The sequence below is a fragment of the Heptranchias perlo genome, chromosome 16 (genome assembly GCF_035084215.1).
Source record: "Heptranchias perlo isolate sHepPer1 chromosome 16, sHepPer1.hap1, whole genome shotgun sequence".
Taxonomy (NCBI): domain Eukaryota; kingdom Metazoa; phylum Chordata; class Chondrichthyes; order Hexanchiformes; family Hexanchidae; genus Heptranchias; species Heptranchias perlo.
Window position 1 is genome coordinate 37,542,691 of NC_090340.1, and position 24,928 is coordinate 37,567,618.

General features: G+C 40.1%; 1 protein-coding gene across 2 annotated transcripts in view; it reads left to right on the top strand.

Moving 5' to 3' along the window:
* znf536 (zinc finger protein 536) overlaps positions 1-24,928 on the top strand; it is a 238,512-nt gene that overhangs the window by 23,281 nt on the left and 190,303 nt on the right. For both annotated transcript variants that reach the window (XM_067997970.1, XM_067997971.1), the window contains exon 2: positions 20,222-22,396. In XM_067997970.1, the coding sequence (XP_067854071.1) occupies positions 20,224-22,396 (2,173 nt within the window). In that variant the 5' untranslated portion in view covers positions 20,222-20,223. The remainder of the gene's footprint in view (positions 1-20,221; positions 22,397-24,928) is intronic.

Sequence of the window (24,928 nt, forward strand, 5' to 3'; positions counted from 1 at the left end):
CTGTTTAGAAAGGAAACCGGATGAACCATCTAATGACAGCCAAGCACTCTACCTCTATAGATGGGCATTGGTTAATGAAACCTGCCCAGCCCTGATTGTTAGCTGATATGGAAAAGTAATGATATTGGCCAACAAAAAACTTGGGATCCACATGACCCATTGTTTTGACTAAGGAGGGCACTATAGACAAGAGGGCAGAGAAAAGGAACAAACTCAAGAAGGAAGTGGTTATAGAATTTTAAAAGCTGATAAGAAGATAAAAGAAAACAACCTATTATTTATCCATAATAATTTTCAAATTAGTTGTAAAAAAGCTTTCTTATCATTTCCCCATCTCAATTTCCTCCTATTGTCTGCCTCCTTTACGTTATCCTCTATTCTTTGTTAGAAATGGAGGATGGTACCAGCTTATGAAGCTGTCCATGGGCACAATCAGTGCTAATCTTTGGAGTTGTACTTCAGCAATGTGACAAGGATATTCCCAACCAGTTTTTTTTTCCTGCTTCGCACTGATAACTTGACTGAAACTAACAAACCGCTCCCTCCTGGGAAAGGTTTAGTCGGAATGTCAACGGAGACTGTAATTTCAACTTTGACTCTCCTAGTCAGAGTAACGTCTGGTGCTGTACTTATCAAGTCACTATAACAACATTCTTTCAAAGTCATTTATCTTTATATGTAAACAGTGAAACTAAAACATTACAAAGATGTTGTTTTTAATGTTTGAGGCTTGTCATGTGAATATATTTCTTGCCCAAAGTAAGAAAGTATGATGTGCAATAAATGACTGTAGATGTTATGATCACATAGAGATAGCTGTAAATCAGATAAATGGTTTTCAGATATATAAAGCTGTAACCATATTGTTATATCCTCTTTCCTGATTGGTCAGATTAAATATGACACAGGAAGTTAGCTGAGTCAATGGCTGTAATACACTAGTGTTGCAGTTCAGTTAAAATACAGAATGGGTATATGGCAAGAGATGAGATTGGTAAATTATTTTATATTAACTGTTGTCCTTTTATGAAAGCTGCAAAATCTACAGTATATACATTAGAATAGGTGTGGTTTTCTCTTCTAATTAGCTGTATTTTTGATTCACCAAAAGACTTGTGGAATTTTATAAACGTGAATAGTACTGTGTAAAAGTGGAAAATATATTGCTATATCAGCGCAAGATTTTTTTTGTTGTTGCTGTAGTTCCAAGTCCTTAAAGCCACAATTTAATCATTCATGTATTCATACTAGTGAGTGTAAACACTTTTGAGTGTAAAGAATCTTCTCTAATTAGCCACACTACAATTAAAGGATTCACCAAACTAAATTGAACCCTGTCTCTGTGCTTACTAGCTGAATTCTACCACCTGTCACAACAGCACTTTGTTCAATCTGTTATGCACAATCGTTATAGCAATACAGCAGAGAAAGAGAAAACAGCAATTATTTCTTACTTTCCTCTTGAATGACTTGTTTTAGGTCACATGGAAGTCAGGTTCATGGATTTTAACCTTTTGAAAATCTGAAACATTGTAATACAATCATGACACCCAAGAAAGGGACATTGTATCCCCCCATGGGCTTATTGACCAAGTAAGGTGCATCCACCAAGCAGTTTTCAAATTCATTTGCTATTGCAAATGTTGTAGTAAACGCATCATCTTGTTAATTCACTCCTAGGCACAAGCACAGATTATGAGACTAGTTGACAACAGACTATTTATACACATTAGTACCTCATTATAGATTTTTTTTTTCTAAATGTGTGAGATCTCCTCTTAGCCTTGTGAGCCTGTTACACTCTCTGAACCTGTATGCCTCTTATCCAAATCATCCTGGCATCTGTATGAGTTTGTTCTGCAGAGGTACTCAACTGTGTTAAGAATTACAGGATGAAAACCTACCTATTCCCCTTATCCTGATCTTCAGGGATGAGCTGAAAGCTGAGCTGTTTGATGACAGTGTCCTCAAATTCTATCAATAACATATTGTTAAACACTGTCAGTGGACCTAAAAGAGGGTGCTGTCTTCTCTGAAAGATGTATAATATGGATATCATGATTATTATTGAAATTCACTGCACATTTATAGATCTAATGCTCATTTGAGCTAATAAGACTAAATGGTTTGCCTTTTTTTGCTTTAGTGGATAATATATCTTTGGTCTCACAGACGTTTTGTAATTTCTACAATTTAGTTGTATGCTCATTACCTGTCTATGTCTGCAATTCCAGGACAAAACCAAGTGTGAACATTTGTTGATTGACATTTGTCTTTTGCCATTTTTCAATTATCTTTTCATCCCAAACTTAATGGCATTCACAGAAACTTCTTGTCTGTCAAAACTGGCAGTTGGGTCACTTGTTCCGAATGAATGAGAGGCAGTGCTTTGCTCGGAACCTTTTAATGATAGAAAGGAATTTTATGTAAGAACATGCAAGAGTAACTTTAAGTTATTTTGTACATTGTTAACACTGTTGTCAGAGAAGAAAAGTTTTTTTGAAAATGAGATTAACTATAATGTAACTTTATCAGGATAATTAAAGAGAAAAATTGTCAAATCATAGTTCTCTTTGTTTCTAAAATTGGAATTCATTTCAAGAATGAGTAGAATTGTAGACACCTATTATGTATTTTCTGAAGTGCCAGAGATATATTTCTTCTCAATATACCATTTTGAGGATGGATGTTCCTCGATGGGATCGGTAAGCCTCCTTGTGAGTGACGCTGAGAATTGCTACAGTACTTAGTAACATCAATTCCAATTCTCTGCACCAAAACCAATTGCAGTGTTTAAATATTGATTTGAAGTAAGTGTTATAATTACTTCTCAATACTCTTTATTTGTACTCTCAGTTTCCATAGGCAAGCTCACAGTTCCTATGAATTGAATCAACCTTATGCATGAAATATTGGGGGTAGTGTTGCTGCAGAGTAAACAATGTAGTCTTCTATAGTTAGTTTTGCATTGAAAATGATATGGCCCACCCTGCATATGCTTCTCTCTGAACATTTGGAAAATTCTATGCTACCAGACCATATAGCTCTGGTTAAAAGGTACTCATTTATCTTCATTGAGAAGTAAAATGATAAAAAACATGAATAAACCAATAGATAAGCATAACAAACATAATACTTAACTTTACAACTTCTGCTCCTAAACAATAAAAACTGTTGTTTTAGCAGTTTTCTTAAGTAAATTTTTGATGAAGAGCTTTACGTGCGAAAAGAGCCACATGGAGCTCCTTTTAGCATGCATCCTGTGTGGTGGCACAGTAAGCTGGGAAAACTGATGAACACGGGGTACAAGCCTAGTTATATGTTTCTTTGTTCTCTGATCTCCAAGCTAAAGCAATAGAAGATAAAAGGTATACTTCATAATCAGAAACCGTCCCACTTGAAAATACTTCGTGCAGTGACAGACCAGAGACAAAAGGAATCCATAAATGTAAACAACTTCAACAAACAATGGCTAATCAAACAGGATTTGACTTCATTGGAATTAGACTCCAGACTGATGCGTGTGCATTCTCCCCACATAATTAAAATCACCAGAGATGTAACTATTGTTTACGGGAGTCTCAAACCAGCCAATGTGTGTATTTATCTACCACCCAATTCCTCCACCCCATGCACACACGCACATACACCCACAAGGGTCAAGCTACAAATTGATTAAAAAAAAAGTAAAATATTTTTTATGAATTGAAAATGGATAGGTCCAAAGATCCGTGACAATAAGATTGCTGCAAGAGTTAGTTTTATGTGTGTGGTTGGCAAAATTTAGAATGAAAATCAACTTATATTGTAGTATCATAACTATCACAACATCTAAAATTAGTTCAAATTCTTCACTTGGTGTGGCTCAGTAATGCTTCCATTTCAGTTCTCCCAGTGATTCCATTAACATCCACTGCTTAAACAGAAATATTCAAAAATTACACATAAATAGACAAAAATAAAACAAAGAGATGCAGAAACTAATCACAATTCCTTGTTACAAGTTGAGTTTTGACTGGTGGTGGGATTTCCTTTTTAAGGTGAATTAGAGAACTATGTTACATTAAATTATGGCTGTTACTTACTGTGATATTAGTGCTGGACAGTAATAACCCAAATGGTATGGGCACCTACATTTTAAATAACTGTTGCAAAACAGTAGATTTACCTGTGCATGAGATGATTACATCAACATATTGCCCAGTAAAAGATACATTTTGAGATAATCATGGTGCAGGCTGAAATGTAGCAATATAATAAATAAGCTGATTATTGAGACTGTGAAATGGTATTGCTGGCATGCATGCCCGTTGGCAAAAAGGTCCATTGATGAAATAAGATGTTGTCTCATATGAAGTGCATGGTTGAGATTTGTAGGTTGTGACACTGTGATTTATAGTATGTAAATGTCACAGTTTTTAAAATTGTATTATGTAATAGATTAATTACATTTTAACTGAATACTGTAGCATATTTACCCTTTGCTGGCAAAAAAAATCCAAATATGTTAAAAATCGCACTGAAATATCTGGTGTCAAGGTTACTCTACTGTTTTATTGTCTGACAGAATTCTTACTTCAGCTTCAAAAATGGTTTATGACAGACTATTCCCATTACTGGTAACAAGGCAATCTGCAAAAGTGGATAAGATGCATTATGCATGCGTGGCCTGTGCTGTCAATCACTATTTTTGCCATTTGTGAAAAATTATAGTTTGGTTTGTATTGTTTTCCCCCCTCTCTTTGATTACCATATTTATTGATAAACATGCAGTAAATAGATAGATCTAATTTGTAGACTTTTAAAAAAAATACAGCTTTTTTAAGATATAAAGCTGGCACCGTGCAGGTCTCTTGCAAGCTGTAGAAATGTACTGCACTCAGTACAGGTGCAGTCGACAATACCACAAGTGTAACTAGTGAAGTTTGAAAGGAGGTGCAGCTCATTTTTTTTCACGTTTGTGTTTTCTGTTGTGGTATTTTGACAACGAACAACAAGTATTTCCTTGTTGAATGTTAATAACAGCAGGCATGTATCTAGCTCCTTAAAATATTGTCTGACTGCCATTAAAAATGTAAATCACCCATCGACAACTCAGTTTGTGATCACAGTTCTAGAGCATTAGTGTTGATTCAAGCTTTTCACCATTTTTCATGCAAAAGCTTTATGGATGAAATATTTTCTGGACAGAAAAATATTTTAAGTTAAGCTTGTAATATTTTGAACACGTCCATAACACCCTCAGCTACTTTTATAGGGATTATATAGGTTACAGCTCCTTATTAGCAATGCATAAGCTGTGTGTACTGTGAGCAAAAAGCTGCAGCTTCTAATTATTGCACACTCTAGTTTTTCATTTGGCTTAATTCGTAGCCCTCTCATCCATGGATCAGAGGTTTGTGGGTTCAAGCCCCATATCAGGACTTGAGTGCAAAAATTAAACTGGCACTCCAGTGCAGTACTGAGGGAGAGCTGCAATGTAGGAAGTGCCATCCATCAGATTAGATGTTAAACCGAGGCACCATTTGCCTGTTCAGGTGAACATATCCCATGACGCTACTTGTAGAGAGCAGGGGATTTCCTGATATGTTGGCAACATTTCCCCTCAACAAATACCACCAGAAAAAGATTAACCAGTCTTTCATTTCATTACTGTTTGTGAGGCATTGCTGATGTAGGTGGCTGGCATACTTGCCCACATAACAACAGTCATTGCACTCTAAATGGTAAGTCACTGTGTGAAGTGGTTTGATATGTGATATGGTGTTGTATAAATGCAAATATCTCTTCTATTTTTTAAAATCTAAATGTAAGTTCAAATCACTTAACAGTGTTTTTTTCTTTTCGGTTAAAAGATGACATTTCCATTGTGAAATGATAAAATGTGTTTTATTGGCCTTATAGTCTCAGTATTGTACTGGACCTAAGGAAAGAGGAGTCAAGTGAGATACTATCAGACAGAGAGTGCACAGAATAAGATGAAGGGCCTTGTTTAAAACAAAACGTAAACATCAGCCTGTTTAATTTCGTGAACATAACAACAATTTTAAATTTTGCTTCAAGTGGCCACTTTGTACAAATATTTCATCACTGTAATCTGTACATATGCAGTGAAATACTTTTACATACAAATACAAATGGTGTCAGCCGTGGCTCAGTGGTAGCCCTCTTGCCTCTGAATCAGAAGGTTGTGGGTTCAAGTCCTAATCCAGAGACTTGAGCACATAATCTAGGCTGACAGTTCAGTGTAGTACTGAGGGAGGGCTACACTGTTAGAGGTGCCATCTTTTTGAAGAGACGTTAAACCGAGGCTCCATCTGTCATCTCAGGTGGACGTAAAAGATCCCATGGCATTATTCGAAGAAGAGCAGGGGAGTTCTCCCCAATGTCCTGGCCAATATTTAACCCTCTACCAAATCATTAAGACAGGTCATTTAGTTATTATCTCATTGCTGCTTGTGGGACCTTGCTGTGCGCAAATTGGCTGCTGTGTTTCCCTACATTACAACGGTGACTACACTTTAAAAGTATTTAATTGGCTGTAAAGCACACTGGGACGTCCTGAGGTTGTGAAAGGCACTATATAAATGCAAGTTTGTTCTTTTATTTAGGATATGAACCAAACTGACATCAGTTTGATGTAACGTAACCCCATCTAAATGCTGCAGTATGCTATCAACATCTGATACAGATGATACATGTCAAGGACTAATGGTTTATGAAAAATAAATCACTAAGTGGTGCCGGCTGCACCACTCACAGGCGGTGTAGGTGTGAACAAGTTATGTTGATTGTAAAATGAGTGATATATTTTCTGTAAGTCACTGCTCCCTGACATGTTCATTACATAGAATCTATGGGTATGATTTTAACTAGGAGGCAGGTTCTCAGCGGGGGAAATCAATAATTGGGTGGGAAACCCGGAGAAAAAAAATTGTGCTGTTTCCCGCGTGATCGCGACTCAATTGGAACCACTTAAATCAGCTTCTGGGTTTTGCGTCCTCGAGCCGAGCAGCGGGCGGACTGGCCACCCGCATGATGCGTTTAAAGCCCACTATTTAAAGGGCCACTCCAGCAATGCATTTTCAAGGAGAAAGGAGGAAAAAATGTGTGAGGAACGTCGTAGAGCGAAGCCAACACCTAGATTCTCCGAGACTGCCCTGGAGACATTACTGGGCGCAGTAAGAAGCAGGAGGGAAGTGCTGTACCCAGCAGACCACAGCAAGAAACCTGGTCGTGTCACCAAGCAGGTGTGGCTGGAGATGGTGGACGAGGTGAGCAGCAGAAGCACAGTGTCCCAGTTGTGGCTTCAATGCAAAAAGAGAATTAATGACCTAACCAGGTCAAGAACAGTGAGTACAGTTACTGATTGACCTGCATTCTGTGGTGAACAGTACCCCCCCCGCCCCCCTCACACTGCCCTGCGAAGCCTACTCCATCACATCACTCCTCACACCCACTTAAGGCTCAGTCTCGATTCACCTTCACATTCTGTGCACTTCTTCACCCCCCCACTCCCCCCATTTGTGCACCCACCTGTCCCACTGACCTCAATCCTGATACAATGCGAGCAATCTGTCCGATAGTCACCCCCTGATCAATCTGCTTCATTGTCATCCTGACCCAAAGCAACACATCCATCGAGTGACCACATCACCTTCACTCACACAAACGTCTGTACTTTCTCCCTTTGTAGGAGAAGACAGCACAAATTCTAAGGGAGAGGGCGAGGGGGACATCCATAAATCGTGACCCTCACAGAGGTGGAGGAAGAGGCCTTGGATATAAACCAGATGGTGGAGTGCCTGGCCGCCAGGGATGCCAAGACTGGCACCCCGCAAACGTCTGGTGACAGAGCTTTAACATTTCTCACACACATCATGAATTAACGTTATCAACGATTGACCTGTTGCACACCTCAGTATGCTCATCACAACATTACTTCTGCGATGATTATTAATATTGCTGCATACTCTCTTCCAGGGGCATTACGGACTGAAGACATTGTCGAGGGCGACTCCTCAGAGGAGCTCCCTGCCTCGGAGGGCGCACCGTCACATCTTAGCGAGCCATGCACTATCGCAGATACTCACACCTTGATGGGTCCTATTAGACAGGTAGTTGGGTTGTCACCTGGTGAATCAACATGCACAAGTGAGCACGAGCAGACACTGGTGGCAGGGGCAGTGGTGGAGAGTCTGTGTCGGTGGGCGCATTCCTCTCGAAGCTCTACTCAGCTTGGCACAGATGCTGAACCCCGGGGCCATCCTTGACAAGGAGAATGATACAGGTACACGAGCAACTTTGCGAGGGAGCAGAAAACATGCCATGCACATTCACCACAATGCCAGAGAGGATGGAGGAGTCCAACTCCATCACTAGTGGATTGGCGGCGCAGGTAAGTGTGGGAAAGTCTGCGATGGAGAAAATGGCAGCCTCCATTGAGCTTCAAGTACGGGTCATAAATGAATCCATTCAGGTCCGGGCAACGGCCATGTGGACTCAAGGCAAACTACATTCTGCTGCCTTAGACAGGCAGGAAGATACACTAGCACTGGCCTTACAAAGCATCACACATGTCCTTCAAACTGTTGTCCAGCAGAGTGGTAGGAGTGATGTGGCCCTGGCCTAGGAGAAGGATGATGGCAAAAGGGAACATGGAAGTGGGGACACCACTCAAAGCGCTCCCACTCCTCACCCGTTGCCCCCCCCCCCCCCCCCGTCCATCTCAACTGATACCTGCAATGCTGCCTCTTCTCCCGATGGCCAAGTCTGCTCGTGGACAGGTGCAGGTGGAGAAGTCTTTGGAGGGGCCCTCACAGGTTCCAAAACCCAGAGGTCGCAGGCTGGAAGCATCTAAGTAGCCCGGGCTTGAAACTGAGCAACCTGCCACCAACTCTGCTGAACCCACAGAGGATGCACCACGTAGAAGCTGTAGGAAGAGGAAATCAATGATTTTGTAATCACCAAGGGTATGCATAAGGGTGTCTGACAGTCTGACATGTTTTTCATTTCAATTTGGTTTATGTTAACATCACATTAAATGTTATGATTCTCATCACCACTGCCACGTCGTGCCCATTCTTGAGCCCCTTTTTGTGAAAGCGCACTTACATGTGGTTGCTCATGAAAGGTGAGTTGATGTCACCCATTGGGTGTGTTTGCAATGGGTGTACGTGTTGTTGTAGGGCTGTTTCGTGCAATCTGAGTTGGGGGGGGGGTTTGTGGTTATGGTGGTCATTGCAAGTGATCTGAGTGCTTGGCTGTAGTCACTTTGCAGATCTCCCTATGAGAATCTATCAAGTACGAGTGACTTCCTAGCATGATGAGCAGCCAGATGAGACGCTGCCTCGCCGATGGTTCACCCTTTGTCGTCCTCCTCCTCCTCCTCCTCCTTTTCCTCGTTTTCTTCAATGTTGATGGTTGCTGTGGGTGCTTGTGGAGCGCATGGGACCTCACCCACCAGTAACCCTCTCTGTGCGCGATGTTGTGCAGGACGCAGCACACTAGTATTATTCTGCACACCTTCGCCAGTGACTACTGAAGGGCTCCCCCAGATCGATCCAGGCACCGGAGGGGTAGCTTCAGCAGTCCTATGGCTTGCTCTATGACAGACCTGGTGGTGCTGTGACTGTCATTGTATTGCTTCTGTACCTCACTGGTGGGGTTCCTTCATAGGTCCCATGAGCCACATCTGCAGGGGATATCCCTTGTCGCCAAGGAGCCATCAATTAAGTGTGTCTTGTGCGCGGAAGAGGGCCGGGATTTTGGGTTTGCATAGAATGAAGGAATTTGACAGACACCTGCAGAAACCTCTTCCAGTGGTTGCAAACCAACTGCACATTGATGGAGTGATATACTTTTCTGTGGGTGAACATTCCTGGCTCATGTGGAGGTGCTCGGATTGCTACGTGTGTGCAATCAATTATGCCCTGTACCCGTGGGAAGCCAGCCTGAGAGTGGAAACCCACTGCATTCTCAATCTGGCCGATGTCGTCGATGGAGAAGTTGATGTAGTCTGATGCCCTGGCAAACAAGCCATCTGTGACCTGTCGTATACACTTACGGGCAGACGACTGAGAGATCCTGGTGATGTCACCGGTGGCGCCCCGGAATGTTCCGGAGGCAAAGAAATTGAGAGCAGTGGTGACTTTAGCTGCGACGGGCAATGTATGGCCACCAGGCCCAGCCTGGAGCAGCTCTGCATAAAGGAGCCTGCAGATGTCTGCAACCACTTGGCGACTCAATCTGAGCTTTCGTAGGCACTGCTCCTCAGAGAGGGCAAGGAAGCTTAGCCTCTGCCTACAGACCCTCTTGCAAGGGTAGTGCCTCTATTGACATTGGCCCTTCTGTTGTTCCCCTCTATGCTCTTCTGCAGGTCCCTGTGGCGCACCTCTGTCTTGTGGAGCTGCAACTCCCAGATCTGCACACCATGCCTGACGTGGATGGTGATGTGCCTCCTCCTCAGATGTAGTTCTGAATACATCCATTGCGCCCCCCATTTTGATGGTGTCAGTTTGTGGGGGTCCAAAATGCAGGCAAATATGTCTGAACAGAAGAATTCTGAGCCTGAACAAAAAAATCTGAGTCTAAACACTGAGAACTCCCAGCTAAAGTTTTGTCTGAGAGAACTGTTTGCCCTGCTGCAAAACCTCACCTTTTATCCCCATTTGTCAATCACTGGTTTAAAGGTCCAAACGGCTGCCGGCTGCAACTCGCCTCCGTTTCCATGGCATGTTTCAGAGGCCAAGGGAGACACATTCAGGCAGAGTGAAAATCGTTTGTCTGCCTCAATCCCCACAAATTTAATTGATTTAATTACTTCAACTATCTTAATTCCCCCTTTAAATGTCATCCCACTGGTTTTAATTGCCAGCGGGACTTCTGGGTTTCCGAAGCGCGCGCGCAGCCAGATGCGTCTACGTGAAACTAATTTTTCAACGCTTTGGAGCCGGGACTCGTTTCCGCTCCCAACTTTTAAAATTTTTACTGCCCCCAACCCACCGGTTCTTCGAGGTTAAAATCATGCCCTATAGCACAGAAACAGTCCATTTGGCCCAACTGGTCCACGGCGGTGTTTATACTCCACACAAGCCTCGTTCCACTCTAATTACATCTTCCCACCGTGTCCCCAAGTGGATCTATTCCCTTCTCCCTCAAGTATGCATCAAGCCTCTCCTTAAATGTGTCAGTGCTATCTGCTTCAGTCATAGTATCGCAGTATCATTGTCGGTAAAACACAGGAGGAGGCCAATTGGCCCATCGTGCCTGTGCCAGCTCTTTGAAAGAGCTATCCAATTAGTCTCATAGCCCTTTCACTCTATGTGGCAGCAATTTCCACATTCTCACCACTTTCAGTGTAACGAAAATCCTTCTAAATTCTTGATTTGATCTGTTAGTGGCTATCTTATATTTATGCCCCCTTGTTCTGGACTCACCCACAAGTGGAAACAGTCTCTCCACGTCCATCCTATCAAACCCCTTCATAATTGTAAGAACCTCTATCAGGTCTCCTCTTAGTCTTCTCTTTTCCGGAAAAAAAAAGAGCCCCAGCCTGCTCAATCTTCCCTGATAGTTGCATTCGCTCAATTCTGGTAACATCCCTATATTTTCTGCACTTTCTCCAGTGCTTCAACATCCTTTTTGTAATCTGGAGGCTGGAACTGTGCACAATACTCCAAGCGAGGTCTAAGCAAGGTTCTCTTTAAATTTAACACTTCCTCTCTGCTTTAGTATTGTATTCCTCTAGAAAAGGAAGCCCCAGTACTTTGTTTGCACTCTTTATGACCTGATCAACTTGTCTTGCTACTTTTAGGAATTTATACATATGTATCTCTAGATCTTTGTTCCTCTACCCTATTTAGTTTCTTACCTTCCAAGGAATAATGACCTCCTTATTCCTCCTACCAAAATGAATCACCTTACACTTTCCTATGTTGAATTTAATTTGCCATTTATCCACCCACTCTGCAAACCTGTTAATGTCTTCTTGCATTTTGATACAATCTTCCACATTATTAGCTATATCCCCAAATTTGGTATCACCTGCAAATTTTGACACCATACCTCCAATTTTTGAGTCCAAATCATTTATGTATACGGTAAACAACAGTGGTCCCAGTCGGATCCCTGCGGGACACCACTTCCCACTTTCTGCCAGCCTGAGAAACTTCCCTTAACTCCTACCCTCCGTGTTCTGTTTTGTAGCCATCTTTCAATCCATTCTGCTACCTGGCCCCTGACTCCACACGCGTGAGTCATTTTTGTCATGAGTCTCTTATGTGGCACTTTATTGAAGGCCTTCTGAAATGCATACCACATTTACAGTGTTGCTGTTGACTTACTCTTACTGTTATTTCTTCAAAAAATTCAATAAGTTTGGTTAAACATGACCTTTTAGAAATCCATGCTTATTCAACAGAAAAACACAAAAAAATGTAATTGCTACTTGTTTTAAAATGCTTCTGTTAGCTTATTCCTACTTTCAAGTGCAGTTAGCGATTGTTGTAGATTGATACATATAGTGAGGCCCATATATTATGGGTCATGATGGCACCATTTTATGGGTGGCTGTTTATTGTTGGAAGTTCAAAATCTGTACATTGAAGTTTGAAACAAGAAGTAAGGAACGGGAACTTTTTATGGGAGAAGTTTTTTTTATTTTTGTATTTTCTATAAAATAGTAAAGGACCAATTTTTACCTTGTCTGCCTGGCAGAAACCGGGGGTGGGGGGAAGGGCGGTGGGGAGAAGTTAAAATGGCAGGTGTGACTTACTCGCACCGATCCCGCTGCTTGTAATCTTAACCCGCTCTTTTGAGCAGGTGAGAGGGACACCGGCCGGAAGTCAGTGAGGTCCTTCTTTAAAAATGCAAATCAAGCTCTGATGACATTATTGAGTCCAGACTGCAATTTTAATTGGAGGCCTGCGTGGGGAAGCTGTTGTGGTTTCCCTAACAGGCCAACTTGGCGACACGAGAAGGCAAGGCCCAGAAGAGGCTCAGAAAGGTAAGTTAATTTCATTTTTTTTGTTTCTTTGTGGGCCAGGAGGATTAGGTCTGTTCCTCTGGGCCCCACAAGGAAACCTTGGGCCTCCCCTTCCCTTGGCTTCCCTCCCACTCTCCTGGCCGCGATATCACCCGAACTCCCTCCCAACCTGAGTGCCGGGGACAGTTTGTTTGGGTCCCCAGGCATGGCCTCCTGCCATCCGAAATATCACTCCCATCCGCCGGCCAGCTTGGGCCTCCCGCCAGGTTCAGGCAGGCCACTGGTGGGGCCTATGCAGATAAGGTCCGGAAGTTAAAATCTGTTGGGCCTCGCGCTGCGATGGGCCGGATGGTTTGCCGTCTGCCTCAGCCCCCACCTGCACAACTCCCACTGGGACATAAAAATGGCCCTTAAATTTTGGCTGATATGTTGTGTTTTGATGAGTGAAAATCTGGAATATAACGCCACTTTATTCAGAAGATCACAGGACAGGATTGGACGAAGAAAGCCCATTGGATCTTTTCCTCCCAGAATACCAACCCTATTCTTTGTGTTTTTGGTATGAGTGGATTGTTTCATTTTCTGTCTGAATTTATGTTCTGTAGGAATTTGGGTCCAATAATCTGTGTAATGTGGGTTGTAAGGCATTTAGTTTTTGTATGAAGCATTTGAAAGATGAGTGCTTTGTTATCTTTTTTGTTGGTTTGTACTCCAGAGTTTGTTCTCATTATTGTCGTCATTTTTTGTCAAGTTACTGATTTTACGAAGTCCATTGATTGTGCTCTATGCCAATATTATCCAGGTTTAGGACTCTACATTTATACTGAGGTGGAAAGGAGTGTTGTGTGTTGATGTGTTTTTGTTCCCATAATCATATAATATCTGTATGCAGTTATTGAACCGTTAGGTTTAATTTCAGTTGCAGATGTTTGTAATTTATTATGAGTGTCCTTTGGATTGTGCTGTTCCATGTTTTCATCTGTAATTCTGTTGTGTACATCAGGTATGCTTGTCTATTTTCATTAGTATTTAAAGCTATGTCGTCTCCTCCATTTGAGACTGTGATGTTCCAACACCTCACATACCAGAGTTTAACATGGTATTTAGCCATATTGTGGTAATAAGTTTTTTTGGATTATAATGTCTGAATTGTCATCTTTCAAGCAGTTTATCTAATCTATTGTCTGTAATATTTTCAACAGTGTTTGCACCCTCTTTCCCATTTGTTTTAATGTTTTGTTTTGATTTAATTAAGCCTCTTTTTTTGAAAAGTGAAGGTCTGTGCCTACTGTGTATTAATAATGTGGGATCAGAGGTGTCTGTCAGTGCTTTGTAAAATGGAATGTAGTGTTGTAGACTCAGATTCTGTCACGTCATGCTCATTTTACTGAGAGGAAAACATTTTGTGGGAATTATGTTCATCTGGAGCTGCTGTACAAACTGGTAGGTTTTTTTGTCTCGTCGGATGAAGGTGGTCAGCAAAGAGTCAATTTGGATTTCTTTTGGCTGTTTTTGCTGCGGGTGTCAGGATGAAACTTGTCTACGTTGCCATCTGCCACTAACTTAAATCTTTTGTTTGGCGGTTCGCGGGTGTCTGTTATGTGCTGTGATAGTTGTGAGGGTCCTGGCATGGTGTCTGGTGGAGTACTTTGCTGATTTCAGTAGTACGTAGTTCTGTGTCAGAAGCTGAATTATGTTGCTGCTCAGAAGTAGTTATTATTTGCTGTGGTGCCCATGTCACTCCATGTTACAAAAGTTTGTTCCATTTCTTGCATTTGTTGAAGTACTGAGTCCCATTTTTGTCTTTTAATGGTATAGTCCATATCTTCAGATCAGTCAGACATTTTAGTTTGAAAGCCTGGCATGGAATCTATTTTTCAGTTTTAATAGTGATATATTTTAATATTGAAGATTTTACTCTTTGTGTCACGGGCACATGAGCTCTTTCATCATTTAGAATTAATTCTTGATTGGATGGGCTATTTCTGTTGTTTTGGCTACCTCAGGCATGTCTCCCACGCACCAACTTTCATGAAGTGATTGACGGTGTTTTTTTTTAAAACATATCTTCTTATGTTGCCCCGTGATAATAATGTGTAAGAAAAAAGTTCTAGTAGCAGGAAGGTGTAAACCTCTGAGGATAAACAACCTGTTTGGGCCCTACACCTATTCGATAAAATCATTTTAGAACCAGAGATTTGTTGTAAAATAAGAGTTAGCTTTTCACATGCAGGATCAGCAGTCAGAATGAAAATACCACAATTTGCTACTGTATTCCGAACAAAACTTTTACATTTCATTGATATTATCTGACTTGCATTTTAAATGGAGGCTACATTGTGATAATATATTAATTTTATTTTCCCCATAATTTGCACAGACTTATATTAAAGAAACTTGAATGCTATTGAAATGAATAAGAGCAAATCAGGATTTTTAAAACTTACATATAAATGGATTTTGGGTAGATCTGAATTGGGTATAAGTGGATTTTACAGTATCGGCAAATCACCACAAAAGCTGATACTTCCATGGACAGTGAAAAAGAAGACAGGACTTTAATTAAACCTATATAGAAAGAGGTATTTGGAATTACAGATGTTCTTTCATTTCTAGAGATGCTTCTCTAATGCTAACATTGCACTGTATTTTTCATAGAATTTTTACAAATTTTGGTATTTTAATTGAAGTAAATGGGCCATCTCATTTAAAATATGAATGTTAATGGATTTCATAACAGTTATCATAGTGTGAGTTTTCTAATTAGCTGCTTTTATTTCATGCCATATTTATAATCTGCTGTGTTTAGTGGTATTAGTTAACCAATAATTAATGAATAATATTTAAATATTTACAGAAGCTTTTTTTAAAAAAAATGGAAATTTGAAGTGCTCCCAGTGGCCTAATGGATAAATGCACCATTTGGTATGGTACTGGCTAAACAGACCGAGAAAGTGCAAGGTTCAATCTGTGATCAGTACAGATCAGTCAGGGAAATGGTGGTCCCATTAACAAATGGCTTCATGGTCTTTAGACTAGGAAAGGGGAAAATCAGCTTTGATTCTCTTTCCTGTGTGCTACTCAGGAGCCACTGCTGGAAAATGCTAATGTGTGGGCACTGGACGAGGGCAGGATTGGGTTTGGCTGTGATGGTTGAATAGCTTGCCAGCACTCATTGCCATGAAGAATGGGCATTAGAAAAAGTGGTATCAGAGGGCTGCCATGCCCAATATGCCACTAATGTTAGAAAATGAAGAGGAAGAAGGCGAGAAAATTTGGAAAAAGGGAAGAACAAACAACACTTAAAACATTTGTCTTCACTTTTTCCTTGACTCTGACTGAGAGGCTAGGTTTGATGCATGCATCTATCTTCATAGCCCCTGCTGCTAGCACTCTTTGGTGAGATGATAATGGACGATGAACTGTGAGCTGACGCAATTGGTTACCTAACTTCTAAATTGGTATTTTGGTGACTTGGTCAAAATTGGGAACTCATTGTCCGGTGGAAGTTTAGAAGCAGACATTAGTCAATTCTACGATTCTCCTTGTCTGTGCTGTAATTTTTAGCAGACAGTCTTTGAACAAGTTCAAAATGTATTGTTAAAGTGTAATTTGGAAACTTTTCAAAAAACATAGTCATTAAAATTACAACATATGCCCTGGAAAATTACTAGTTTACAAATTTGGTTCTGCAAAATAAAGTGATAAGGTACTTTTAAATACAGAACTACACAGCTCACAGATCTATGGACTTAATGAAAATTACATTTATTGCTATCCACTTGCCAGAATAGAAGAACAAGAAGTTTCAACTTTTCATAAAACTAAAAATATCATTTCTATCCCTACTTTTGTCCACTTTTGTTGCTTGCTAATCCCCACAATGTCTCCCTTCAGCCAAGAGGGTGGGACAGTCTGCAGTTTGAAGCTCTCTATGGCCACAGACAATGCATCTCTGTCTAAACCAACAGGAGGCTCTTATTGCAAGGCAAGGTTTGATTACTCCACCTGAGATGCAATGCTCTGCCATTGCAAGGAGCTCCATCCAGTGGTTTGGCTGAGAATCCGTAAAACCAATCTACAGTGCTTATCTTGGTTGGAATAAGAAACAGATCTGTAACTCAAACTCAGGTGTTCTGACTGGAATCTGGTATTCTACGTCAATAATTAGTCGCTATTTAAATAGAGCTTAAGATGCAGAAATCTACTGTATAAATTCAGTTTTCAAATTTCTATGAATTTTCCATTGCTACATGTTATGAAATTCAGTATTACAATTCTGAGGAATATTATTTTAAAACACTAAATCGATGAGAGTTTTCCCAATGAATTTATCCAATTAATAGCTGAGCTTTCCAAACTATGGAAGTCCCAGTTTCAGTCCCTGGTCTATGGTGAGTCGGCTGATCTTGTAGGGTGACAGTAGGGGTACTAAAATTGGCATGCGCGTCCATCCCTGGGCAATGGAGGGGAAGGTATGCCAGCATTCCCTTTCTTAATGGATATCCAGTGACCCCTGCTGCAAGTATGAATACGTGAATGTCTATTAGGGCAGGCTCAACCTCATTTATAACATCACCCCCCACTTCCCCCCGGTTGAATAGCCTGCTACCATGCACTGTCAAGTTTCACATGAATAATGATCACTTGGATGAGGTTCAGGAGGTTATCAGCATCTGTTGAACCAGCAAAAAGTTAATGCTTTCAAAAAAGGGGACAAAATGGGAGAAAATTGGTGAAAAAGCAGACTTCAGAAAGCCAAAGGAAAAAGACAGAAACTTAAAAAGCGTTTCAGTTCTCAAAGGGTTTACTGTCATGTTGTGTGATTTAACCGTAATATATTACTGTAATCTCTAATTACAAATTCATAACAGATAACATTATAATGAAAAAATTTCATATAATCAATCTTTATTGCCAGGGTCTGAACAAATTTTATGGTGCACAGTTTAAATTGCTGTGAGTCATTCAGAGTCTACTTGCAAATGTTTGCTAAGAAATGCTTCTCGTTTTAATGCAAAACTATTTTAAACATAAGATGTGCCTGTAAGTTTGTGTTTCTGAACTTTACTCAGCGCTTCTTAAAACCAAGATGAGGATACATCTGAAATGGTGAAATTTAGTCACTTGTTTACTTTTCTAAATCTTGTCCCATGGTGTGGAAAATTCCTAAACCTTCAAATAATAATAATAAAAATAACATTACAGAAATTTACTCCAAATGGCTGAATTTTACTATGATTAGTGAAATATATATTGGATGGTCAACTAAAAGCTTGCTGCTCTCGTAGGTTCATGCTCCAATTGTTACTGACACTCAAACCCACTAACCAGCTAATGTAGCAAGTTTCATCAGTTCCTAGCCAGGCCACTAAGTGAGAAAACTGACACTGTTCATCATTATCTTAGTATCCTTGCATCATGCTGGCAAAATGACAGAGCTGTGCTAGAGTTTGCAGCCCATATGTCCATCTTACCAACTGCATAGAGGAATGGGGCTATGAGGTGCGGAAGGGAGCAGATTTTTAATATTAAATTCATACAGCACTTTTTGTTGGAACAAAATTAGATCCTTAGAATAGCATGTCAGCGATGTGGGATTTGATCTGAAGTCATTAACTAGCAGGAGCTGTAGTTGGATTAATGCATAACGTACAGTTGTATTAAACTTAGCACTTCAGTCCCTTGTTTTTTTATTTCAAACTAGGATTTCTTTGTATAACTTTCACATTCCCTAACGCATAGACCGTAACCAATTAAATCATAACACTTTGAACCTTATTTAATGCTATATATTGTTCGACAGAATAAACTTTGTAGAGATGCTGCATATTTGTGGTTCACTATCTTTTTAAACATGGAAACATCCACAATGTTGATTTTAGCAGGCAGAAAATAAAAATGTCCTTGTTCAGTGTCCCAACCCTCTGGGCTAATATGCAAGCTTAAACCCTTGGTCTATTTTTGATCAAATGTTTTCAACTGTTTAATGACCCTGAACAGAGGTTTATCATAATATCAGTTGTCTAGTGCAATAATAATATTTGTGGTCTTTAATATGTTCTGCATTTTTTTTAAAAAGTGGAGCAAACTGTTCAGAGCAGGGATGTGTAAGGACTTGGTCACATCCAATAGTTTTGTGGAATTTTGATATTACTGCCAAAGTGGTGCTAGAGCAAATATTTCAGCCAAAAGTGGTCTGGTTGACAGTATTGAAACAGCAGAAAATGGCTGAAGAAGTGAAAGATGCACAGTGGTCTTTTAACTTACTGTGTGGCAGTTTTGTCCTTACATGTGTAGCTGAGACGCGTTATGGGTTCCCAAATGATGATGTGCTCCGTTAAAAAAGAGGTACGGGAGTTCCAAATGATTTTGCCAATGTCTGTTGAAATCTGGAAAGCCATGTGTTAACATATAATGTGAAATGTTTGTGCATTATTAAACATTAGTGAACTTAGTCTAGATCTTTGAGCTTCTTAAATTTAAGATATCTGTTTGAAGCTTAGTTGTAAATGCCTATGGCTTTTTATGATTATAATCATGTGTTACAGCAGCCAATGCTGTTTCAAAGCAGCAAAATAAGCAGCTTTAAAAGATATTACCTCAGTTAACCAAAACAAAATCGCCTTTAATTTGTAGTCAGAAGCATAGGTTTATTATAGAAATTTAGTTGTTCTGAACGAGACAAAAACAAATTCAGTCATTTATCATTTAAATATTTTGCATAAGATAGTGCTGCATGTCTCTGAAAAAATAGCCATAACCTTAAGGTGCAGATATATGAAAGGGTAAAGGTCTCAGACCATTTTAGCTAAGCACGATAAAGCACAAAATCAGGTAAAGTAGGTACAGGCATAGGAATAATTCAGCAGCTCATCGTTTATTCAGAATTGCAAACATTAATAATCAAGAGAATAATAAGGAGGAAATCAAATGTTAAACTTGTGTTTACAAAAGCGTAGACATAACTGAATATTTTTTGTTTGATGGTTTGAAATTAAGGCCAGGCTGTTTCATCTGTGTTTTGCAAAATTAGTATAAAACTGGCTCATTGTTGTATATTATCAGAATCCAAGACATGAAGCTGTGCAGCCAGTAAAATGTTAGATCAGAAGTTTTATTGTAACTGTATAAAAATTCTGAAATAAAAATTCAGTTTTGTGGAGTAAAAATGTTTCTGTATTATGTTAAAATGCTTTACATATTTAACAAAAATCTTTTTGTTTTCTATATTAGGAATGGAGGAAGCAAGTTTGTGCCTTGGTGTATCTTCAGCTGTGCCTGAAGCTGATGTCCAGCTCAGCAAACCAGTACTAAATGGCCAGTATCCAATAACCCAGAAGCTGCATCAGTTGACAACACAACTGGGACATGCCTTTCCAGAACTCCAGACCAGGCAAAACCCTGAGGAGAAAGCAGCAATTGCACTGGAGGAAAAGCATCACCTGACTGTGGCTAACCAGCCAATCAGCAACCAAATGACCCTGCTGGCAAATCAGCTGAATACTGATATTGATACTAATTTGGGTATGAATGGGAGAGTTGACTTACAGCACTTCTTAAATGGACAGAACCTTGGCATAATTTCACAGATGAATGGCACAGAAGATGATGCAAAAAAATCCAGAAAGTACCCGTGCCCCATTTGTGGTAAGCGCTTTCGGTTTAACAGCATTTTGTCACTCCACATGCGCACTCACACTGGAGAAAAACCATTCAAATGTCCTTACTGTGATCACAGGGCAGCTCAGAAAGGTAACTTGAAGATTCATCTCCGCACTCACAAACTTGGGAATCTTGGGAAAGGTCGTGGAAGGGTCAGAGAAGAAAACAGGCTTCTACACGAGCTGGAAGAGAGGGCCATCCTGAGGGATAAACAGTTGAAAAGTGGCCTAGGCCAGCCAAGGGCTGATGGGAAACAGCATCAGGCTGTTGTTAGCTCCAGCAGCTTGCCTTTACCAGCCAGTCAGAGTAGCTCTGATGTTTCTAATACAATCTGCAGTCCCAAGCCTACAGGTGCACAGGAAGAACCAGCAGCTGCTATTGTGGGATTCAGATGCACCTTTTGCAAAGGGAAGTTTAAGAAACGTGAGGAGCTAGACCGTCATATTCGAATACTGCACAAACCTTACAAGTGCACCCTTTGTGAATTTGCTGCCTCTCAGGAGGAAGACCTGATCAGTCATGTGGAGAAAGCACACATAACTGCTGAGTCAGTGCCGGGTCAAGGGTCTAGTGGAAATGGAGAGCAACCCAGCAATGAATTTCGCTGTGAAGTCTGTGGCCAGGTCTTCAGCCAGGCCTGGTTCCTGAAAGGCCACATGCGAAAGCACAAGGATTCTTTTGAACATAGCTGCCAGATTTGTGGACGGCGATTCAAGGAGCCCTGGTTTCTCAAAAACCACATGAAGGTGCATCTTAACAAACTAGCTGTAAAGAACACATCGCAGAATGACCCAGAGGTGCCTGTGACTCTAAACAATATGGTGCAAGATTCCCACTCTAATGTCTATTCAGCATATGTATCTTGTTTACAGAGTGGTTTTTTATCACCTGATAAATTGAGCTTAAATGAACAAAGCCAACTCCACTATAATAAAGCAGAAATTGCTAGGAAGGAAAAAGAAATGCTTGGGAAGCTATTAGTACCCGTGAGCAGCACAGCTCGTGGTCTAGTGGAAGGAGAAAAACGTTCCTTACTGGGATGTCTGACGCTGGCACCTCCTTTAAAGGCTAGCTGCATGGAGCGTTTGCAGGCAGTAGCCCGTGTAGCAGAGTTTGATCCAGTAAACAGCTACCAGGCCTGGCAGCTGGTGACAAGAGGAATGGCTATGGAGCAGGTTGTTCTGCCAAAAAAACACCTGCACCCTGGTCAGGAAGAAAATCTGGCCAATGCAGGTGTCAACTTTGACAAGGAAAAAGGAGAATTTGTCTTTGTGGCTGGAGATAAATCAAAGCAGAAACTAGATGGTGAACTGATTCAAAGCACTAAAAGAAGTAACCTGAATGACGTTTCTGGTAAAGATGATGTAATGGGAAGCAGGGAATTCATGGCACAAGGAATTAATCAAGGTCTGGAATATAAAATTTCTGGATTAGGACAGAACCATGGAACTATGAAAGAAAAGCCAACTGAGTGCCCAGACTGCGGCAGAGTATTTCGAACCTATCATCAAGTTGTTGTCCATTCCAGAGTGCATAAGAAGGGTAGGAAACCTGGAGATGAAGGAGTCCAGAGTGTTTTAGATGAACGACGTGGATCTGGAAGTGACCAAGATTCCCAGTCAGTTAGCAGGTCAACTACACCTGGATCATCCAACGTAACTGAGGATAACACAACTGCAGGTGGCTTCTCTGTGACAGGAAGTACACAGGAAGATAGTCCAAACCCATCTTCTCCTTCTTCTTCAGGTAACATAAGTATGGCTTTTCCCCATTATAGTTTTCATGCAACCGTTTGAACTCATCAGAATTATCAAGCTGGGAAAGTCTTTAAGTATAGTTGTCACTAGACAGTTGTGACTAAAGGTATGTCCAGAAAGTCTAAAGCTTAACGTTTACCCACTGACAATGTTATTATGATTATCAAAATTTGTCAACCACTGACACATTGCCAGTGAACACAGACATTTTAAAATTCATTTTAACACTTCTTCACTTGCCTTGGCCCACCATGCAAGAGAATTATCTACCTTGATTATTCTGTTTACTTCTTAATCCATGTCCTTTCTCTTGCATTTTAAAATAAATACACTGATTGCCAATTATCTCACAAAGTTGGGGAACTGAATTTTTTGAAGAATACTCTGAGATTTGTATGTGTCTCTGTTGAATATAAAAAATGTTCAGATTTCTATTTGGTCTCAAATGTATATTTACAATAGACAACATTTATAATTCATAATATAGATTTTATTTTATCCAATATCTGTTCAGGTATCTATTCAGATTACAGTGTAAAAATATTGGAACTCAATTGGCAGATATATTTTCTTTAACTTTAAATAATTACCTAAATTAGGGATCAAACCAGATCATAAGTATATGTTTATTTGCATGTATATGCTGATAGAAACAGAGAGGAATACATAGAGACCGACAGAGGGACCTGTTTTGGTGAGCATGGTGTATACACTGCAGCTTTTCAGTTAACTGGTCTTGATTTTTATGTTGGCTTTTCTTTCCTAAATAAATCGTGTGTAATGGTGAATGAAAAGGCTTGTAATTGTGGTGGAATATAATATGTAGGGACATTTTAGAATTAGTTATGCCTTGTACCACAATGTTCTGGGCAAGCTAAAAATGAGTACAACCTATCCTTTGCATTATAAAACCAAATTCAATGGGGGTGAAATTAGTCTGAAGCAAAAGCACAAAACGGATGCTAGTGAATTGGCCACCTGTTTTATACCATGCCCCATTATCTTTTCGTTGACTTCAGTGGAAAAGAAAATCGGTTGTGGTGTAAAACGGGCTGCCGATTCGCTATGGCCCATTTCGCGCTGTCGCCAAAGACCAATTCAACCCCCAATATTCCTTTTTAAATATTTGCTTTTCCACATTTTCTCCTATGTCCTTTTAATTACATTCTACTAACATGCTTCCTTTTTCACTGGTGGGGGGTGCTGGGATAGTCAGTGTTGTGGAATTCTCGACATTCATCATCCATGTCACCCCATAATTGACTAGCAGGAGTGGCTGCTCTGTGTGATGTAACAAGTCCTGCCAAACTCTCCCTCCTACTGTTGGACACAAAGAACTTCATTTAACACCTCAACTAAGAGCTGACAAAATTCACTCAGTGAGGGTGGTCAAACTGAAATGACAGGCCTTGAAGTTAGGCTTCCTTATGGTAATCTTGTCTGTTGCTCTTCTGATTGGGTCACCTGAATAGGCTACCGTGATATCACATTGCCTATTTGGAATTTTGGGTAAAAGAATGTAACTACAGATGTGTTTTCTGTCATCATGACAGCATTGTCATCCAGGTGATAACAATAGTGCCATTAGTAAGAATAATGCCATTGATGGAAGCATTGGTGGTGGTATATGTAGGCAGCAGGTCTCATTGATAATATTTTACTGAGACTTGCTAGCCAAAAAAAAATGTCATGGCAACCCAGGAGACCTAATTAGGCCATTACAGATTGCTCTGATCACAAAATAAAGAAAACATTGCATGAACAAAAAGGAGATAATGGTAGGGTAACAAAATAAATGAGCTAAATTCATCACTTTTGTTCAGTTCCTCCTTAAACTGGCACACTATACCCACAAAGTGTTTTCCTGCTTGGATTAATATATTACCAGTTTAAAGAAAAATCTTGACAAAAAAATTGTTAAAACAGTAAAATCCAGACTGCGCATTCCAGAGATGCCTGCAGTACTTAATGCTGTTGTTTAAATACCCATGAAATATGCTGGCTAGTTCCAGGGTAGTGGTCCAATTTGCAATTTATTACTTGTAAGTCATTTTCAAAGGGCTAACTGGAAGAAAAGAGTAGCAAAGCAAATGAATAAACGGTACCAAATAATAAGGTATCTTCTATCAAACGTAGTTGGTAGGATTAATGTTGGCTTGTGGTTCAGATTGAAAATGTTTTATGTTAATCGTTGCCTTTCTGAGTATTCCGTTAACAGAATGCTCATAGTGTAAAATGTCACTGATCAAAGTGCTGTCTGCTAAAACATTTGCCTAATTTCACATTTGTTTTAAACACTCATTTATTAATGCTGTAGCTTCTTATGAAAGTAAAGTGGTTTAAGTTGGGTTTCTCTTAGGTAAGTATTTAATGAAACCTTTAGAATTAACACTGAAAGCCTGGGTTTTCTACATTCTTGTTTTCAGATAAGAAAAATAGCATTCATAAACAATTTTAATGTGATGAGATGAGATCATGAGATCAACATAGAGTGTTGATGTCATTGCATTCCCTTGTAACA